This window comes from Crinia signifera, chromosome 1, assembly GCF_055691185.1.
Source record: "Crinia signifera chromosome 1, ASM5569118v1, whole genome shotgun sequence".
NCBI classification, from domain to species: Eukaryota; Metazoa; Chordata; class Amphibia; order Anura; family Myobatrachidae; genus Crinia; species Crinia signifera.
In genome coordinates, this window is record NC_139217.1 from 429,468,860 (window position 1) to 429,488,330 (window position 19,471).

The 19,471-nt window shown below is 45.1% G+C and overlaps 1 protein-coding gene across 1 annotated transcript in view; it reads left to right on the forward strand.

Annotated features, from left to right (window-relative positions):
- The first annotated feature begins 726 nt into the window (after window positions 1–726).
- Window positions 727–19,471, forward strand: part of CMYA5 (cardiomyopathy associated 5) — a 71,312-nt gene continuing 52,567 nt past the window's right edge. The window contains exons 1-2 of the mRNA XM_083151626.1: window positions 727–845; window positions 2,770–3,359. Of these exons, the coding sequence (XP_083007752.1) occupies window positions 727–845; window positions 2,770–3,359 (709 nt within the window). The remainder of the gene's footprint in view (window positions 846–2,769; window positions 3,360–19,471) is intronic.

The window sequence follows — 19,471 nt, forward strand, 5'->3', positions numbered from 1 at the left end:
AAACGGTCCAGACAGGAGAATGTAATCTCTCCCCGGTGACTGCTGGTATCAATGTTGGGAACTCTACAATAACTAAATGCTTTGCTAGAACAATACAATAAAATATAAAATATCGACCTGTTATTTGGGGATTTTAAGTAACTATATCACTGAGCGTCTAATAGGTTGTAGGTAGCACCTTGGCTTTGTAGCTAATTCAACAAGAGGTGGAGTGGGACCTCTGCCAATATAAAAAGAGGAGTGGCCCTGTTCACTGTTTGACACTATGAAGCAATGCATCATGGGTACTACATCTGGAAGTTTACAGAAATGACCTCTATGAACCTGGATAATAATGTAATTAATGTAATTAATCCACACAGCGCTGCTTCCAATGATAATGCAACTTCAGTCATTTTTACACAATTTTGTTATCATTATAACATTTCCTGTATAGTTTGCACCACTTTTTCTGTGTCAGATGTGCAGAATTACTTTTGTATGCAACAGTGCTAGCCCTAGGACCCAGAGCAGGGACAGGAGCAGGACAAGAAGTGCTTGGTGCAGAAAGCATGTGTGTTTGAGGTTGTTTTTCCTCTCCCTGTCTATTTTAAGACTCCCCTTAGTCAGGAGAATAGAAGCCATTGACTGCTCCCAATGCTGCAATGACACCAGTCTCTCCCAGGAGCTCAGTGGAGGATTGATCCTGTGGAGGACAACACCCCAGTAAGAAGTGGCCACTGGAGGATGGAAAGTCTGGTTCCTGCTGAGTCTGATAGAGCTTCGGAGGTCTCCCTGGGTTTGGATGATGGAACCGCGCTTGAGAATATCCTGGACACTGAGGAAGCAGAGGAGCTGGCACAAAGGTACCCAGACACTACCCCATACCCCATGGGACGTGTGTGTGTGTGTGTGGGGGGGCACTCTCTGTACCCGGGACACATGTAACATATAGCAGTCCTCTCATCTATGAGTGCCGACAGAGTCTTATTCCACAGCCTCCTCTGTCTGTGCAAAGGGGTTTGTTCTATTTTAAGTTCCCTGAGAAATGACAGCTGGGGAGTGTCCCCCTCCCCTCCGCAGCTCGGTCACATAATGCTCCAGTGTGTTGTGTTCATGTGTAATGCCACCTGCCCAGCTGTCCAGTAACTCACACCGGCACATAACCGGCCACCTGTCACTCAGGTGCTTCACCTTCTCAGAGCTAACTTCTAAACCCCTCCCTGAGAGCAGTTTGATTTTGATGCAGTAGTGACACGAATCTGCGCATCACATCAATACTAATTACATATGCACTAACACGCACGACAAGAGCTGTCTTTTGTGATGAAAAAATTGGTCCCTGGACTGGATCTGTGAGCCGTGAGTCCGTCTCTGCATCTGTGGCTGCAGGGCATGTTGAGAGGGATCTGATAGGATCCCTCTGCAATAAGAACTGAACACTGTAGGCTACTAAAGGATCACACCAGCATTAACCACATAAATAAAGCAATAAGCCTAGCTACTTCACTCAAACTTCATCTTCTTCCCACCTCATTGTCGCTGGGAGACCTTCCTGCTTATGTAAGCACTGTGTACATAAATATACATGAACTCACCCAGTACTCACATCATCCACATCTAAAATGGGACAACAGCACGTGGCCGATTTTACACTGATACACACAGACCCTGAATGAGAGGCGAATGCTGTGAGATTACACTATTGACCTAAGAGCAACACTCGGCGTGTGGTCATAAAGCCCCATAAACACAGCCATATGGGGGCAATTTCACCTGATCCCGAGGAATCGGGCAGAGAAATCGGCCCAAATCGGATGCCATTGATGTCCGCTCAGGTCCAATGCACGACCTGCAGGTCCGACCTCTGACCTCCTCCCGGCTGTGGGGAACTGGGGTCAGATGCGATACATCACATGGTGAAGCACTGCACGGGGGATCGGCTGCCCATACACTGCTGTGATACATCGCAGTAGTGTATGGCTACCATTACTCGGGTCTGGATCATATGGTCGACCTAAAGTTGGTCGACAGTTATTAGGTCGACACCACTAGGTCAACATAGTCTAGGTCGACTCGACAGTCAAAAGGTTGACATGGGGTTTTTCACTGTTTTTTGACCCGAATGTTGACACAGTCGACATGGACACAGGATAGAGTGCACCGTGTCCCCTCGCCATGCTTCGGCCACTATTTTATTCTCCCACCATACCCTAGTGGATGGTAGGGCATGAAATACCGCCTGTCGGCACGTTGGCTCAAAAAACAGTGAAAAAACCCATGTCAAGGTTTGACTGTCGACCATGTCAACCTAATGTGTGTGTCGACCTAATGACCTGTCGGCCTTGTCCCATGTCGACCTAGACCCATGTCAACCGTTCAGTAAGTCGACCTAGTGGTGTCGACCTAATGACTTCGACCATCTTAAGGCCGACCATATGACCGTACTCGTGGAGGGAGCCACTTCGCACCTAACTGAACCTACCCCTAAATCATTTATCCTTCCCAAAGTCTACTCCTCAGGAATTTTGTACATAAGTAAATATTACATATAAGACTGGCATTATGTATCCTGCTTATCTTCAGCTATTATTATTCTGTATTGTATGTAAATAATGATGTACCATAAGCCCCACTCATCACTGTAGAAAACTGAATGTTTAGTAATAGATATATGAAAAGTTAAATATGGGGTATTTTAGTTTACAAGGCCAGAGTGCAGGTGTTTTTGCTCAGTTCATACTTTATTATTAAATTATTTATTATCATTTGTCCTGAACTTTATTCCAGCCTAAAGGAAGCCATCAACACTGGGGATGTGAAACCCAAACTCCAATGCCTGCTGTCCAATCCAGACTTCTCTATGGTCACTGTTCAGTGTGAAGACAGTGGAATCCATTGGGAGACTGGCTCAAGTCGGTGCTCCACACCTTGGGCATCAGAAGCCAGCACCACCTCAGATGTCTACAGCATGGAAAGTGCTGGAACCCCACCCGGTAAAGTCATCTTCATTATGGAGGAGGGAAAGCTACGTCGAAAGAAAGTCAGGCCATCGCCTTCCTCTAAGTTCCCACGGCAGTCATCCCATCACAAAAAGAGTGTGGACAATCCCAAGCAATCGGCGGATAACATGAGGGAATCTTTTAAGCAGGCCCTGGAGAAAGCTAAGCGTCACCTCTCCACACACACGGAGGAAGCTGGTAACACTGACGGTGCTAGTAAAACCGCTGAAGAAGGTACAGCACCAGCTGCAGATGAGCCAAAACTGGATTCCAGATCAGACAACACAGAACAAGCAGAAAATATGGGATCGGGCACAGCTCAGACCTTCAGGGAATCACCAGAAGAAACAATGGCACAGTCAAAATCTACTGACACAGGTAGGCAATGGTCTCCAGTATGCATCATTTAGATCAGGGGGTTCTTAACCTCAACCCACAAGTACCCCCAACAAGTCCTGCATTCAGAATTTCTGTTTGGGGAGGCAGGTGGGATAGTTAGTCAGCAAAGTCACCTGTGCATGATTAAAGAAATCAAGAAAACATGACCTGTTGGTGGTACATGAGAACTGCAGAGAACCCCTCATTTCGATTGGTTAGAAAAACAGGTTTACAGTGTAGATCATGGCGCCAGAGGCCTAACTCTAGGAGGCAATGGCAGTGGTTTCTGTTCCACACCCGGATCCTACATCAGCTCCAAACAACTGTAGTTATGGCTCACGCCACATGTTGTCAGTCCTCCAGGGTCCAATTAGCGACGTCACAAACTCAGGTGAGGCGCTCAGGTGGGTCTTTTGCTCCAATATCTCATAGAATCTAAAAAAAATGCTGCACTGGCCTGCTGGATATGTATATGTACAGTTACTAGGTCTACAAGCATTGAGGTTGAAAAGAATTGGGTCGACACCACTAGGTCAACATGCATGCAAGTTCGACATGACTGAAGGTCAACATGGGGTTAGGTCGACAAGGTTATTAGATCGACACAAGCATTAGGTCAACATGGGGTTTTTCACTTTTTTTTGGAGCCGACATGTACCAACAGGTGGTATTTCTTGCTCTACCATCCACTAGGGCGTGGTGGCCAGAATAAAATAGTGTCCATGTTAACTGTGTTGACATTCAAGTAAAAAAAAAGTGAAAAACCCCATGTCGACCTAATGCGTGTCTCGATCTAAACCCATCGACCTTCATGCATGTCGACCTAGTGATGACAACCTAAAGCTTGTTGACCTAGTTGCTGTCTAGCCAATAATCCATTCCTGCATCTGGTACCTCCTGCATTGAACATGGATGTGATATAAACCAGTGTCACTTGTCTGGTACCACAGCTGTGGCCACTGCATTGTAACTGTGACTGGTAATGCCTTCCATGAGGTATTCCTGGTACACACGCGACTGTAGATAGAGGAAAGTTGTGAATGTCACACGACTTCAGAAATGAAACGTCCCCTTTGCCTGGCGCCCACTATCATGCCCCATTCAAACTTCAACAATTCACTTCTCCTTGCCACGAGCAGCCAGCAGGTGTTCAAACTACTGTAACTGAGGAGATGTCAGATTACAACTGAGACAGGTCTGGCCATTTGCAGGACATCACATTACAATGGAACCAACTACTATTACTAGAGATGAGCGGGTCCGGATCTCCGGGATCCGGCAGATCCGAATATCGTGATCCGAGTCAGGATCCGAGTCTGTTCAGGAGTTCCCACCTGAATTCCAGACAGAAAACGAGGCAAAACGTCATCATCGCGCTGTTGGATTCTCGCGGGACCGGGATATTATAAAAGACACACGCGCGCCCCGCCATCTTCACTCCAATCTAGGAGAGGGAAGAGAGTGGGTGGGAAAATCCGTGCTCCGTGCTCCATGGCCTGTGCTCCGTGCCCTGTGCTCTGCGCCCTGTGCTCCGTGCCCTGTGCTCCGTACCCTGTGCCCTGTGCTCCGTGCCCTGTGTTGTAGTGATTTATGTAGGCCTGAGCCCTGTGTTGTGTGATTTAACTAACTAGGTGCTGCAGTGCTCACACGCAAGGGCTGCAGTGCTGCTGAGTGTACACACTGTGTACAGGGGCTGCAGTGTCCATAATACAAGGGGCTGTGTCCAGTGTGTCAGGGGCTGTGTCCACTGTCCAGGGGCTGTCCTGTGCCCTGTGGCCCGAGCCCTGTGTTGTGATTTATTTAGCCCTGTGTTGTGTGATTTAACTAACTCGGTGCTGCAGTGCTCACACGCAGGGGCTGCAGTGCTGCTGAGTGTACACTGTGTACAGGGGCTGCAGTGTCCATAATACAAGGGGCTGTGTCCAGTGTGTCAGGGGCTGTGTCCACTGTCCAGGGGCTGTCCTGTGGCCCGTGCCCTGTGTTGTGTTTATTTAGCTCTGTGTTGTGTGATTTAACTAACTCGGTGCGTCAGTGCTCACACGCAGGTGCTGCAGTGCTGCTGAGTGTACACTGTGTACAGGGGCTGCAGTGTCCATAATACAAGGGGCTGTGTCCAGTGTGTCAGGGGCTGTGTCCATTGTCCAGGGGCTGTGTCCAGGGTGATGGGCTGTATCCAGTGTCCAGTGTAACGGGCTGTGTCCAGTGTGACGGCCTATATCCATTGTCCAGTGTGACGACATATATCCATTGTCCAGTGTGACGGCACATATCCATTGTCCAGTAGGACGACATATTTCTAGTGTCCAGTGTGATGACATATTTCTAGTGTACAGTGTGACGACATATATCCAGTGTCCAGTGTGACGACATATATCCAGTGTCCAGTGTGACATATATCCAGTGTCCAGTGTGACGACATATATCCAGTGTCCAGTGTGACGACATATATCCATTGTCCGGTGTGACGGCATATATCCAGTGTCCAGTGTGACGACATATATCCAGTGTTCAGTGTGACATATATCCATTGTCCAGTGTGACTACATATATCCAGTGTCCAGTGTGGGGGTCTTGGTACTTGTTTTAAGGTTCTAACAGAGGAGCGCAGCTACTAGTAAAACTAAGGGTGGGTGGGAGGGCCCAAGGACAATTTGAACTTGCACATCTTTGGATTCTTTGCTCTTTTTTTTGGGGGGGGGGGGGGGGGGGGGTAGTTTATTAAACTGCCACCCTGTCTGCCCCTGCAGAGATGCTCGGCTTCCAAGATGTGCCAGGTTGGAAGTGTAAGGTCCACATGTATGTGATGCCCATTGCTGTCGCCTAAGTCATCCAGTTACCTCGGTATAACCTTTTGGCCCTACTACAGTCAATGAAAACAATTTTGTGAGCTGTGAAGTGATCAAAATTGACTAGAAATGAGTGGAAATTAATGTTGTTAAGCTTAATAATACTTTAGGGGCAAAAACAGGCTGAAAATCACTTATTTTAGCAATTTTTAGCATTTTTACAAAAAAATCCAGTTCCAAAACCAAAACCCGCAAGGGTGGTTTTGCCAAAACCAATCCAGATCCAAAACCCGAAGGGAGATCCAGATCCAAAACTAAAACCAAAACCCAAAAAAAGGCCCTTCAGTGTATTATGTCATGATTTGGTAGTATTTATAGCAGGATGAAATATAATACATGTTGCCTGTATGATACATACGGTATTACAGTCCCATAATGTAACTAATTATTAAATACAATTCTCTTCTTAAAAATAAATGTTAAAATCATATTTGATTCTTAAAATAATAATAAACTATTGTTTCTCCTTCAATACTGTATATTACTGGTCTATTTTGATGAATGGGTCACAAGGGGAGCAGGCATTAATGGTAGGTCTAAAGCAGGGATTGGGAACCTTTGGCCCTCCAGCTGTTGTTGAACTACACATCCCAGCATGCCCTGCTACAGTTTTACTATTTGGCCATGCTAAAACTGTTGCAGGGCATGCTGGGATGTGTAGTTCAATGACAGGAGGGCCGAAGGTTCCCCATCCCTTGTCTAAAGTAGCATAGTGTTTATTGATTCATATGGGACTGTCTTCCCATACAGTACACAAACATTAAACCAAAAGGAACCAAAAGACAGATATATCAAGCAATAAAAAAAATACTGGAGACTGGAGACTAGCGGAGAGGTCATACATACATCTGGACACATCATTTTTAATGTTTGAATAGGCCATATATTGTAGATTCACACAGGGATCACAGTAAAGGCCCATACACACTGGATGATTTTGAGCTGAAAGAAGCTCAGTTTTGTCGTTCGAGCTGCTTTCAGCTCAGAAGATGCCCAGTGTGTACAGTTCAAAGATGAGCAGTGAGAGCTGATGCTAGCCCCCGCATCATCGCCGGCCTCGGCTCATCTGCTGGTATTATTTAAGTCAACCATCGAATGTTTTCACCCCGTATGCTCCTTTGCGAATAGATGTTTATGCAAAACATCCATTTGCAATGCGTCGGGAATGTACGAGCGGCGGGGGGCATTCGCTCACCTGGCTGGTGGCCTTAGTTGGCTCGCTAAGCAAAGAAATTTACACTGCTTAGTGAGTCTACCAGAATAAGGGCCTATGTTATACTTACATAATTATAGCATACCTGCTGCTGTACTACAGTATGTTATACTTCACTAACCTACCCTCTCACCTTCGGTTCCTCATGGCTGTTAATCTCTCAACTTCACTTTCTCCAACTGCTCCTCCCCCCTCCCATCCCATACCTATCCTGACCACTCGCCCCCGCACCCCCACCCTCCCAACAACCCCCCCTCGCTTCTGCAATCCCAAAAACCTTATCCACATAAATACACAACCCACCCCCCCCTCTTTCCTGTGCACTATGGAACGCCAGATCCATCTGCAACAAACTCCCTGCCATCCATGACCTATTCATCTCTAGAACATTCCACCTCCTTGCTATCACCGAGACCTGGCTCTCCACCTCTGAGTCTGTCTCTCCGGCTGCTCTCTCCCACGGTGGCCTCTCTTTCTCTCACACTCCCAGGCCGGACGGTCGCCAAGGTGGCGGCGTGGGTTTTCTCCTCTCAGCCTCATGCACCCACAGTGTCATTCACCCTGAACCCTCTCTCCTTTTCTCCTCCTTTGAGTTTCACTCTATCCGTCTATACTACCCCTACCACCTCCGTGTTGCTGCAATCTACCGCCCCCCTGGCCCTATCTCCCAATTTCTTGACAACTTCGCCGCCTGGCTCCCACACTTCCTCTCCTCTGACCTGCCATCTGTCATTCTTGGTGACTTTAACATCCCCTTGGATAACCCCGCTGATCCTGGCACCTCCAAACTCCTCTCTCTCTGCTCCTCTCTTGGCCTATCTCAGTGGACTACCTCTTCCACCCACATCCAAGGACACACCCTCGATCTCGTCTTCTCTCGCTCTTGTTCCCTTACTGACTACACTATCTCGGCTTTTCCTCTTTCTGACCATCACCTCATCTCCTTCTCCCTCACTGCTTCCCCCTCTCCCACTCCCCCTCCCAAGCGCATTGTCTCACGGCATAACGTCAACACACTTGATCTTGCTGCCTTCTCAAACACGCTGTGTCCTCTTCTCGCCCCAATCACCGCCATGTCCTGCCCGAACCTCGCCGCCTCCCTCTATAATGACACCCTATCTTCGGCATTGGACTCTGCCTGCCCTCCATCCTCTATCCCCCTTCGATGCTCCAACCCCCAACCGTGGCACTCGCCTATCACCCGATTCCTTAAAAAGTGCTCTCGCACTGCTGAGCGCTTCTGGAAGAAATCACGCTCCCTCGCGGATTATCTCCATTTCAAATTCATTCTTTCCTCCTTCAGCTCTGCCCTTGCTCTGGCCAAGGAATCCTACTTTAAGTCCCTCATCCTTTCCCAATCATCCAATCCCCGCAGGCTCTTCGCCACCTTCAACTCCTTGCTCTCCCCCCCTCCTCCAGCTCTTCCGTCCTCCATCGTAGCCGCTGATTTTGCTACCTACTTTTCAACCAAAATTTCCTCTCTCAGGACTGCCATCACTGCTGCCATGACCTCACCCTCTCCCTCCTCCCCTCCTACATCCCCACTCCCCTCCTTCCAACCCCTGTCCTCATTTTACCCCACCACTGCTGCTGAAGTCCACTCTATCCTTCAATCCGCTTCTCCCTCCACCTGCCCGCTCGATCCTATCCCCTCCAATATTATCCGTCGTCTCAGTCCGTCAGTCTGCTCTCACCTGGCTCACCTCTTTAATCTTTCCCTATCCTCTGGGATCTTCCCTTCCTCCTTCAAACACGCTCTTGTCTCCCCAGTTCTCAAAAAAACAAATCTGGACCCCAACTCTCCATCCAACTACAGGCCCATCTCCCTCCTCCCTTTTGCCTCCAAGCTCCTAGAACGTCTGACCTATAATCGTCTCCTAAGCCACCTTACTGCTAACTCCATTCTCGACCCCCTCCAATCCGGGTTCCGCCCTTTACATTCCACTGAAACTGCCCTGACCAAAGTCACTAACGATCTAATATCGGCTAAATCCAAAGGCCTCTTCTCTATCCTCATCCAGCTTGATCTGTCGGCTGCCTTTGACACTGTTGACCACCCTCTCCTGCTCAACACCCTCCGCTCCTTTGGCATCACTGGCACGGTATTCTCCTGGTTCACCTCATACCTCTCCGATCGCTCCTTCTCCGTCTCCACTCCGAGCTCCTCCTCTCCTACTACCCCGCAGCCAGTCGGTGTTCCCCAAGGGTCTGTCCTTGGCCCTCTCCTCTTCTCTCTCTACACCACCTCTCTGGGCACCCTCATCAGCTCCTATGGTTTTCATTACCACCTTTATGCTGATGATACCCTAATCTATCTCTCTTCCCCCGACCTATCCCCATCACTCCTGTCCAAGGTCTCTGAATGCCTCACGGCCATCTCAGCCTGGATGACCCAACGCTTCCTGAAGCTAAACATGGCTAAAACTGAACTTCTAATCTTCCATCCCCCGAATATCCCCTCTTCTCCCACTATCTCCATCAGTATTGGTGAAACCGAGATCACCTCCACCGACCAAACGCGCTGCCTCGGTGTCATCATTGACTCCTCCCTCACTTTCACCCCCCACATTCGTGCTCTCTCACAGTCTTGCCGCTTTCACCTACGCAACATCTCACGCATCAGACCATTCCTCTCCACTGACGCGACCAAAATTCTCATTCACTCTCTTGTCATCTCCCGCCTTGACTACTGCAACATCCTTCTCTCTGGGCTACCTCTCACCCGCCTCGCACCTCTCCAATCCATTCTCAACGCTGCTGCTAGGCTCATCTTCCTCTCCCGCCACTCTACCTCCGCCTCCCCCCTCTGTCTATCTCTTCACTGGCTCCCCATTCCTTTCCGAGTTCTCTTTAAACTCCTCACCACCACCTACAAGGCTCTCTCCTCCTCCACCGCTCCTTACCTCTCTTCACTGATCTCTATCCACACTCCATCCCGTCCTCTTCGCTCCATCACTGACCGCCGACTGACCTCTCACCTAATCACCTCCTCCCACTCCCGTGTCCAAGACTTCTCTCGCGCTGCCCCCCTGCACTGGAACAACCTCCCGCCACCCATCAGGCTTTCTGATTCCCTTACCTCCTTCAAGCGCTCCCTCAAAACCCACTTTTTTCGACTAGCCTATCCCTCCTCCTAACCTCTTTTGATCCTCTTATCCTGCCTCCATTTTCCTCCGTTCCTACTTATCCTATTGTTTTTCGTTCGTCAACCCACCTATTTTTAGTATGTTAACTCTTATGAGTAGGGCCCTCCTTCCTCACGTACTCACCCTACCTCTTTACCTCACCTGTGCTCCTGTCCTGTTCTTCCCTTCCTCTACTTCATCTTCAGTCTCCTCGACAATTTCCACACCTACTTCTAAACTGATGCTGATTTTAGTTCTACCAGCTATACCCCTATTTATACTGTATTTTTCAACACACCCTGTACGTTACCTCGTAATTTTTTTGTTTGCTATGTACGGCGCTGCGGACACTTTGCGGCGCCTTATAAATAAACGTACTACTACTACTACTACTAGAGCATACCTGCTGCTGTACTATGTTATACTTACATCATTATAGCATACCTGCTGCTGTACTATGTTATACTTACATCATTATAGCATACCTGCTGCTGTACTATGTTATACTTACAGTACATCATTATAGCATACCTGCTGCTGTACTACAGTATGTTATACTTACATCATTATAGCATACCTGCTGCTGTACTATGTTATACTTACATCATTAGAGCATACCTGCTGCTGTACTATGTTATACTTACATCATTATAGCATACCTGCTGCTGTACTATGTTATACTTACATCATTAGAGCATACCTGCTGCTGTACTGTTATACTTACAGTACATCATTATAGCATACCTGCTGCTGTACTACAGTATGTTATACTTACATCATTAGAGCATACCTGCTGCTGTACTGTTATACTTACATCATTATAGCATACCTGCTGCTGTACTATGTTATACTTACATCGTTAGAGCATACCTGCTGCTGTACTATGTTATACTTACATCATTAGAGCATACCTGCTGCTGTACTATGTTATACTTACATCGTTAGAGCATACCTGCTGCTGTACTATGTTATACTTACATCATTATAGCATACCTGCTGCTGTACTATGTTATACTTACATCATTATAGCATACCTGCTGCTGTACTATGTTATACTTACATCATTAGAACATACCTGCTGCTGTACTGTTATACTTACATCATTATAGCATACCTGCTGCTGTACTATGTTATTCTTACATCGTTAGAGCATACCTGCTGCTGTACTGTTATACTTACATCATTATAGCATACCTGCTGCTGTACTATGTTATACTTACATCATTATAGCATACCTGCTGCTGTACTATGTTATAATTCTATCATTAGAGCATACCTGCTGCTGTACTATGTTATACTTACATCATTATAGCATACCTGCTGCTGTACTACAGTATGTTATACTTACATCATTAGAGCATACCTGCTGCTGTACTATGTTATACTTACATCATTATAGCATACCTGCTGCTGTACTATGTTATACTTACATCATCATTATAGCATATCTGCTGCTGTACTATGTTATAATTCTATCATTAGAGCATACCTGCTGCTGTACTATGTTATACTTACATCATTATAGAATACCTGCTGCTGTACTATGTTATACTTACATCATTATGGCATACCTGCTGCTGTACTATGTTATACTTACATCGTTATAGCATACCTGCTGCTGTACTATGTTATACTTACATAGTTATAGCATACCTGCTGCTGTACTATGTTAAACTTACATCATTATAGCATACCTGCTACTGTACTATGTTATACTTACATCATTATGGCATACCTGCTGCTGTACTATGTTATGCTTACATCATTTGAGCATACCTGCTGCTGTACTGTGTTATACTTACATCATTAGAGCATACCTGCTGCTGTACTATGTTATACTTACATCATTATAGCATACCTGCTGCTGTACTATGTTATACTTACATCATTATGGCATACCTGCTGCTGTACTATGTTATGCTTACATCATTAGAGCATACCTGCTGCTGTACTATGTTATACTTACATCATTAGAGCATACCTGCTGCTGTACTATGTTATACTTACATCATTATAGCATACCTGCTGCTGTACTATGTTATACTTACATTATTATAGCATACCTGCTGCTGTACTATGTTATACTTACATCATTAGAGCATACCTGCTGCTGTACTGTTATACTTACATCATTATAGCATACCTGCTGCTGTACTACAGTATGTTATACTTACATCATTAGAGCATACCTGCTGCTGTACTGTTATACTTACATCATTATAGCATACCTGCTGCTGTACTATGTTATACTTACATCGTTAGAGCATACCTGCTGCTGTACTATGTTATACTTACATCATTAGAGCATACCTGCTGCTGTACTATGTTATACTTACATCGTTAGAGCATACCTGCTGCTGTACTATGTTATACTTACATCATTATAGCATACCTGCTGCTGTACTATGTTATACTTACATCATTATAGCATACCTGCTGCTGTACTATGTTATACTTACATCATTAGAACATACCTGCTGCTGTACTGTTATACTTACATCATTATAGCATACCTGCTGCTGTACTATGTTATTCTTACATCGTTAGAGCATACCTGCTGCTGTACTGTTATACTTACATCATTATAGCATACCTGCTGCTGTACTATGTTATACTTACATCATTATAGCATACCTGCTGCTGTACTATGTTATAATTCTATCATTAGAGCATACCTGCTGCTGTACTATGTTATACTTACATCATTATAGCATACCTGCTGCTGTACTACAGTATGTTATACTTACATCATTAGAGCATACCTGCTGCTGTACTATGTTATACTTACATCATTATAGCATACCTGCTGCTGTACTATGTTATACTTACATCATTATAGCATACCTGCTGCTGTACTATGTTATACTTACATCATCATTATAGCATATCTGCTGCTGTACTATGTTATAATTCTATCATTAGAGCATACCTGCTGCTGTACTATGTTATACTTACATCATTATAGCATACCTGCTGCTGTACTATGTTATACTTACATCATTATGGCATACCTGCTGCTGTACTGTGTTATACTTACATCGTTATAGCATACCTGCTGCTGTACTATGTTATACTTACATAGTTATAGCATACCTGCTGCTGTACTATGTTAAACTTACATCATTATAGCATACCTGCTACTGTACTATGTTATACTTACATCATTATGGCATACCTGCTGCTGTACTATGTTATGCTTACATCATTTGAGCATACCTGCTGCTGTACTGTGTTATACTTACATCATTAGAGCATACCTGCTGCTGTACTATGTTATACTTACATCATTATAGCATACCTGCTGCTGTACTATGTTATACTTACATCATTATGGCATACCTGCTGCTGTACTATGTTATGCTTACATCATTAGAGCATACCTGCTGCTGTACTATGTTATACTTACATCATTATAGCATACCTGCTGCTGTACTATGTTATACTTACATCATTATAGTATACCTGCTTCTGTACTACTGTATGTTATACTTACATCATTATAGCATACCTGCTGCTGTACTAGGTTATAATTCTATCAATATAGCATACCTGCTGTTGTAATATATTATTAAATGAATATAGCATAAATGCTGCTGTACTTGGTCATTATTACATCATGATGGCATGGCTGTACCAATTTATTATTACATTACAGTATCACAGCATACCTGCAGCACTATGTTATTAATACAGTATATCATGACAGCATACCTAACGCTGTATTATGTTAACATACCTCCCAACTGTCCCTCTTTCCGCATACTTGCTGCTGTATATCATTATGGCATACTGTACCTGCTGTTGTACTATATTTGTACATTTATTATAGCATACATGCTGCTGTACTGTGCTATCTAAATAAGCATAATTGAACGGTGTGTGTGTGTGTGCAGGGCAGGCGACAGGGGGGGGGGTCAAAGGGGACACCTGTACCAGGCCCCAAGCTTGTGAGGGACCCCAAGGTTCTGAGGGGCTCAAGGTCTGTAAGCATGGCTGCAGCAGTGCAGTGCCTAGCAATGGTTTATAAGGGTACCCCCCTGGATTCCTGTAAGGGAGCTTGCCCGGTACCCCCCTCCGGTATAATTGACTATTAATTACGTTCCTTTCGCAACAATAAAAAAACACTTTCAATACGCAGTGTACAAAAACATTTCTGCTCAAGGGGGCGGGGTATTGGGCCCCACAAATATATCAGTGTACCGGGCCCCATGATTTCTGTTGCCAGCCCTGTGTGTGTGTATGGATGTTCCACGATAACTCTTGAACGCTTTAACTAATTGTCTACTAACTTTGCACACTACCTTATCATCTGAAGGGTAAATCTAAGTTCGAAGATGGGTTTCATCAGAATGAGCCGTTAAGGGTGCTGTCATAAGGGTCCATGCTATTTCTGTTGTTTTCATGCATTGTGATATGCTGTTATGCAGCTTATGATTTTCTGAATACAACACAATAAACAGACTCCCTTAAGTGGACCCTTAAAGGCCTGTAAGTGTCCATTAAATGAAAAATATTTTAATTTTACAAAACTTTTGATAAACTGAAATGAATAAGTGAATCCACAGAGCTGTGAATCAACACTGTAGATATCATTGTGAAAGCCATGTGAGATCGATCACCAGTCAGTTATTTTCTCTCTTTATTGTTGGCCTATTCATTGAGGGTTTTCAGGATCTTCTGTACCTGCTGCAGCTGCAGCAGCTCCTGCCCTGATGTGGTTGGCAAGGGGGGTGGATAGTGGAGACTTGCTCTGGCTGCTGCAGAAGCTCCTTCCCTGTTGTGGTTGGCAAGGGTGGGTGGATAGTTGAAGACTTGCTCTGGCTGCTGCAGCAGCTTTTACCCTACTGGGAATGGTTAGGGAAGGTGGATAGTTGGACACGTGCTCTGGCTGCTGCAGCAGCTCCTGCCCTGCTGTGGTTGGCAAGGGTGGGTGGATAGTTGGAAACTTGCTCTGGCTGCTGCAACAGCTTCTGCTCTGCTGTGATAGGGTAGGGTGGTGGATAGTTGGAGACCTGCTCTGACTGCTGCAGCAGCTTCTGCCCTGCTGTGATTGGGTAGGGTAGGTGGATAGTTGGAGACCTGCTCTGACTGCTGCAGCAGCTTCTGCCCTGCTGTGATTGGGTAGGGTAGGTGGATAGTTGGAGACCTGCTCTGACTGCTGCAGCAGCTTCTGCCCTGCTGTGGTTGTGTAGATCAACAATTGCACAAGCATAAACTTTTTCCCGTCTAGAGTCTTCTTCAGCCTCTTGCAGCTTGGGGGCTAGTCCAAGCCTATCAGACAGCAGTTGGCATATAACTCTATTCTAGGGTTCACAAAGAGTAACTGGAAGTGCATGCTTGTATTGTGAGTGCTTTGTACATATCACGTAAGGATCCTGAAACTAATGGTGTGTACACGTGGGTACAATCTGCCTGAGATTTTGACTATATAGGCACAGGGTTTTTAGCTTGCGATCCCGATGCGCGCTCCCGCACAGCACAAATCGAAACCCAGATAGACAGGGCAGCAATGACTATATAGTGCAGATATGCACTATATCGTCCAAATTGCATGCATGTCGTGTGGCTTTCCGTACGATTCGATCGCATATCAAGCCTAATCAACCGTGTGTACACACCATAAAGCTAGAGATCCAGCAGTAAGTGATCGTTAATTGCTATCAATTGTATGTTTACTGTATATATGAATCAGATGCACTTAAATGTTATTGTCCATTTCAGTTGGTTTTTAAACAAACTGTCCTTACATTTTAGTACATGTCTCCTCATTCTTTATATTCAATGTGTTTTGATCAGGCAGATGTTTGTGTAGTCATCAGACAACCATTAAGTTTAATCAGACTGTCCAAGCCGACCCTTAAACAGCAGGATTTGGGCAAACTAAGGCAGGCTTAGTTACTTGGTAATGTTCCTACAGTATTTGTTAGAATGCAAATGCTATTGAAGTTAGAATATATTTTAGGATATCAATAATAAACAGTGGATTGTTGATGATAATACCGGCTGCTTCGGTTTCCATATCGTAATTGCAAAAATTGAAATTTTACTTCTTTTTACTATCCTCTTTTTTTACTACTGTCTGTCCTTTGATCTGGAATATGGTAGCTCAGAAGAGTTTTAAATTCAGTTACAGATGGAGCCGGGCTCTTCCTTGGCTGGTGCTCACTAGATCCCTTTCACTGGTGAGCGCCGGCGATAGAGACTGGGATGCGCATGCGTCTCACGCGCACGCGCGTTCCAGTATCATGGCGGCTGGGCAGCGTCTCCCTGCCCGTCTCCGCTTCAGTGAGATGCTGCCCAGTTCGGGGGGGGGGGTCGTCGAGCGGCGAGGGGGACCGGTGGCGACAGTGGGGGAAGCAGCGGGGACCCTTGCCAAGCTCCGTTGCCACGGGGCATGCGAGCATCTTGTGCGCCTGCCCCTGGCGGTGGCCGGCTGCTGGCGGGGGATGGCGGTAGAATCGCCATCTCTGTGTTATAGCTACAAAAGAGGAGAGAACCCTTAGAACTGTAGTACAATACTGGATTTGTCTATATATATATATATATATATATATATATATATATATACATACATACAGTATGCTGGTATTTTCTTTGATACATGTGGTCGTGATCAAGATGTCGTAAGGCATCGAAACGTCGACCACTTGCATGTATTTGTAATGCCTGTACAAATTCTGCTATACTAAAAATTCGTTGAACAAGACCCATGGAGTGACGCAGCCTTTTTTGAACAAATATATATATATATATATATACTTTTGTTTGTTGGAAGCAGGCACTCACCAAAAACAAATTCAGAGCAAGTTGAAATAGATGGTTTAATCAATCATCATGTATGTCGACGTTTCGATCCGCCACAGGGATCTTTGTCAAGACAAGATGTGTCACAAACGAGACAGGCAGCACCAGGGAGTGTACATGTATGGTGTCAGTGGTCGGCTTTTATGGGATCACTAGGCTTAATAGGGATACACCCACTTCCTGTTAAACAAAAAGCAGGAAGTAGGCTATAAAGTACCATAAGCATTAATCTAAAGGACTCAATTACATAACATAAAGGAAGCCCTGTTGGCGATTAGCATCTATCAGGAGTTTCTCATATGTGGCTGGCGTATAAAATGGTCAATTTAGAGGAAAAAACGCAAACAAACGAGACAGGAAGCGGCATGCGTTCCACCGCCGTGGAACGCATGAACTTCCGGGTATACGGCTGAGACGAAACAGCCGGATGTTGCTAAGTGAGTAATAACTACAATCAGGAAGTAGCGTGCGCTCCACCAAGATGGAACGCACGCAAACCCGGAAGAGGGGAACAAATAAACCTTTATCAATGCTAGCGCATAAATGAAACATTGCCTGATAATAAAATTTAATGTTATATCAAAACGCGCTACTTATCACTCCTGATACCTAGCCAATCAACCAAGTTAAATTGATAGTTAAATATTGGATGTGATCGCTAATCAGTTATAATTAATGCATTAAGTGACCATAAACAAACCGACCATAACACACTACCCGATACATCACATCACATGATATCTAAGCAACTTCAAAAATATGCATATAAAAACATGAAAAAACTGACAGACTAACAAAAAGAGAGTCTGCACGTTAGAAAAATGACGACAAAAAATAAAAAATAAATGAAAAAAGTAAATGAAAAAAGTAAATGAAAAAAGTAAAAAAGTATCAGCACTGTCTAGAAAAATAGAAAAGATTTTTTACAAGAAAATATTGTAAGAAATGTATTCATTAAGGCCCCTCGGGGCTACTGTCCCCAGATCATAAATCCACCGAGCCTCACGCTGGTGCAATTTCTTTGCTCGGTCACCACCACGCAATGGAGGTGGTATGTAGTCGATGAGCATACATCGTAGGCTGGCCACCGAGTGTCCATGTGATAAGAAATGTTTTGCCACCGGTTTATCCGATTTTTTCGTCTCCAGGGCCTGGCGAATGGACAAACGATGATTCGCCATACGTTCCCTGAAGCACCTTGTGGTTAATCCCACGTAATATAGTCCACATGGACAGATAAGAATATATATGACGAAGGATGCGGTGCACGACAGCCTGTGCCGTATCTTTATTTTCTTCCCAGTATGGGGGTGCGGGAATGTTTGTCCAATCAGCATCGATCGGCAAGTGGTGCAATCCGCACAACGAACACACCCGAGGCGTTGTGTTGATAACCAAGTGGCTGTACCGGTGATCGGCTGTACTTGTGGCCTCATAAGCATCTGCTTCAGGTTTGGTCCACGCCGAAATGACTGCATAGGCGGTATTTTGCTTATATGGCCCATTCGTGTATCTGTGGCCACAATCGGCCAGTATTTCTTAATGGCTTTACCCATGTCGTCTGATGCTGTATTGAATGTGGACGCAAAGATCATGCGATCCTGACCAGATCTTTTTGGAGGATTCAACTGCTCTTTATGGTGCCTGTTGCGTGCTTTATAAAGGCATCTGTTGATGGTTGTCTGTTGGTAACCTCTTTCGAGGAACCGCGAGCCTATCTCCTCAATTTGTACCTGTGCCGTTAAGTCAGACGAATTGTTCCGAAGAACACGTATGAATTGGGAAATAGGGAGACTTTCCTTCAGGGGACACGGATGGTGGCTTGTTGCGTATAGCAGGGAGTTACGATCTGTATCCTTACGATATAATGTAAATCCGATCTGTCCATCTTTCTTAAACAAAGTAACATCCAAGAAATTAATCTCGGTAACAGAGATGTTAAATGTAAAACGGATGGTGGTGTCCAGCATATTCAGGTGATCTATCATCTCAGTGAACTCCTTCTCGGTGCCCACCCAAATCAAAAAAATGTCGTCAATAAATCTTTTAAAACTCAAAATCTTTTTAGAAAATAAAGGCATAATCTGTGTATTCTCATATTGGTGCATATACAAATTTGCATAT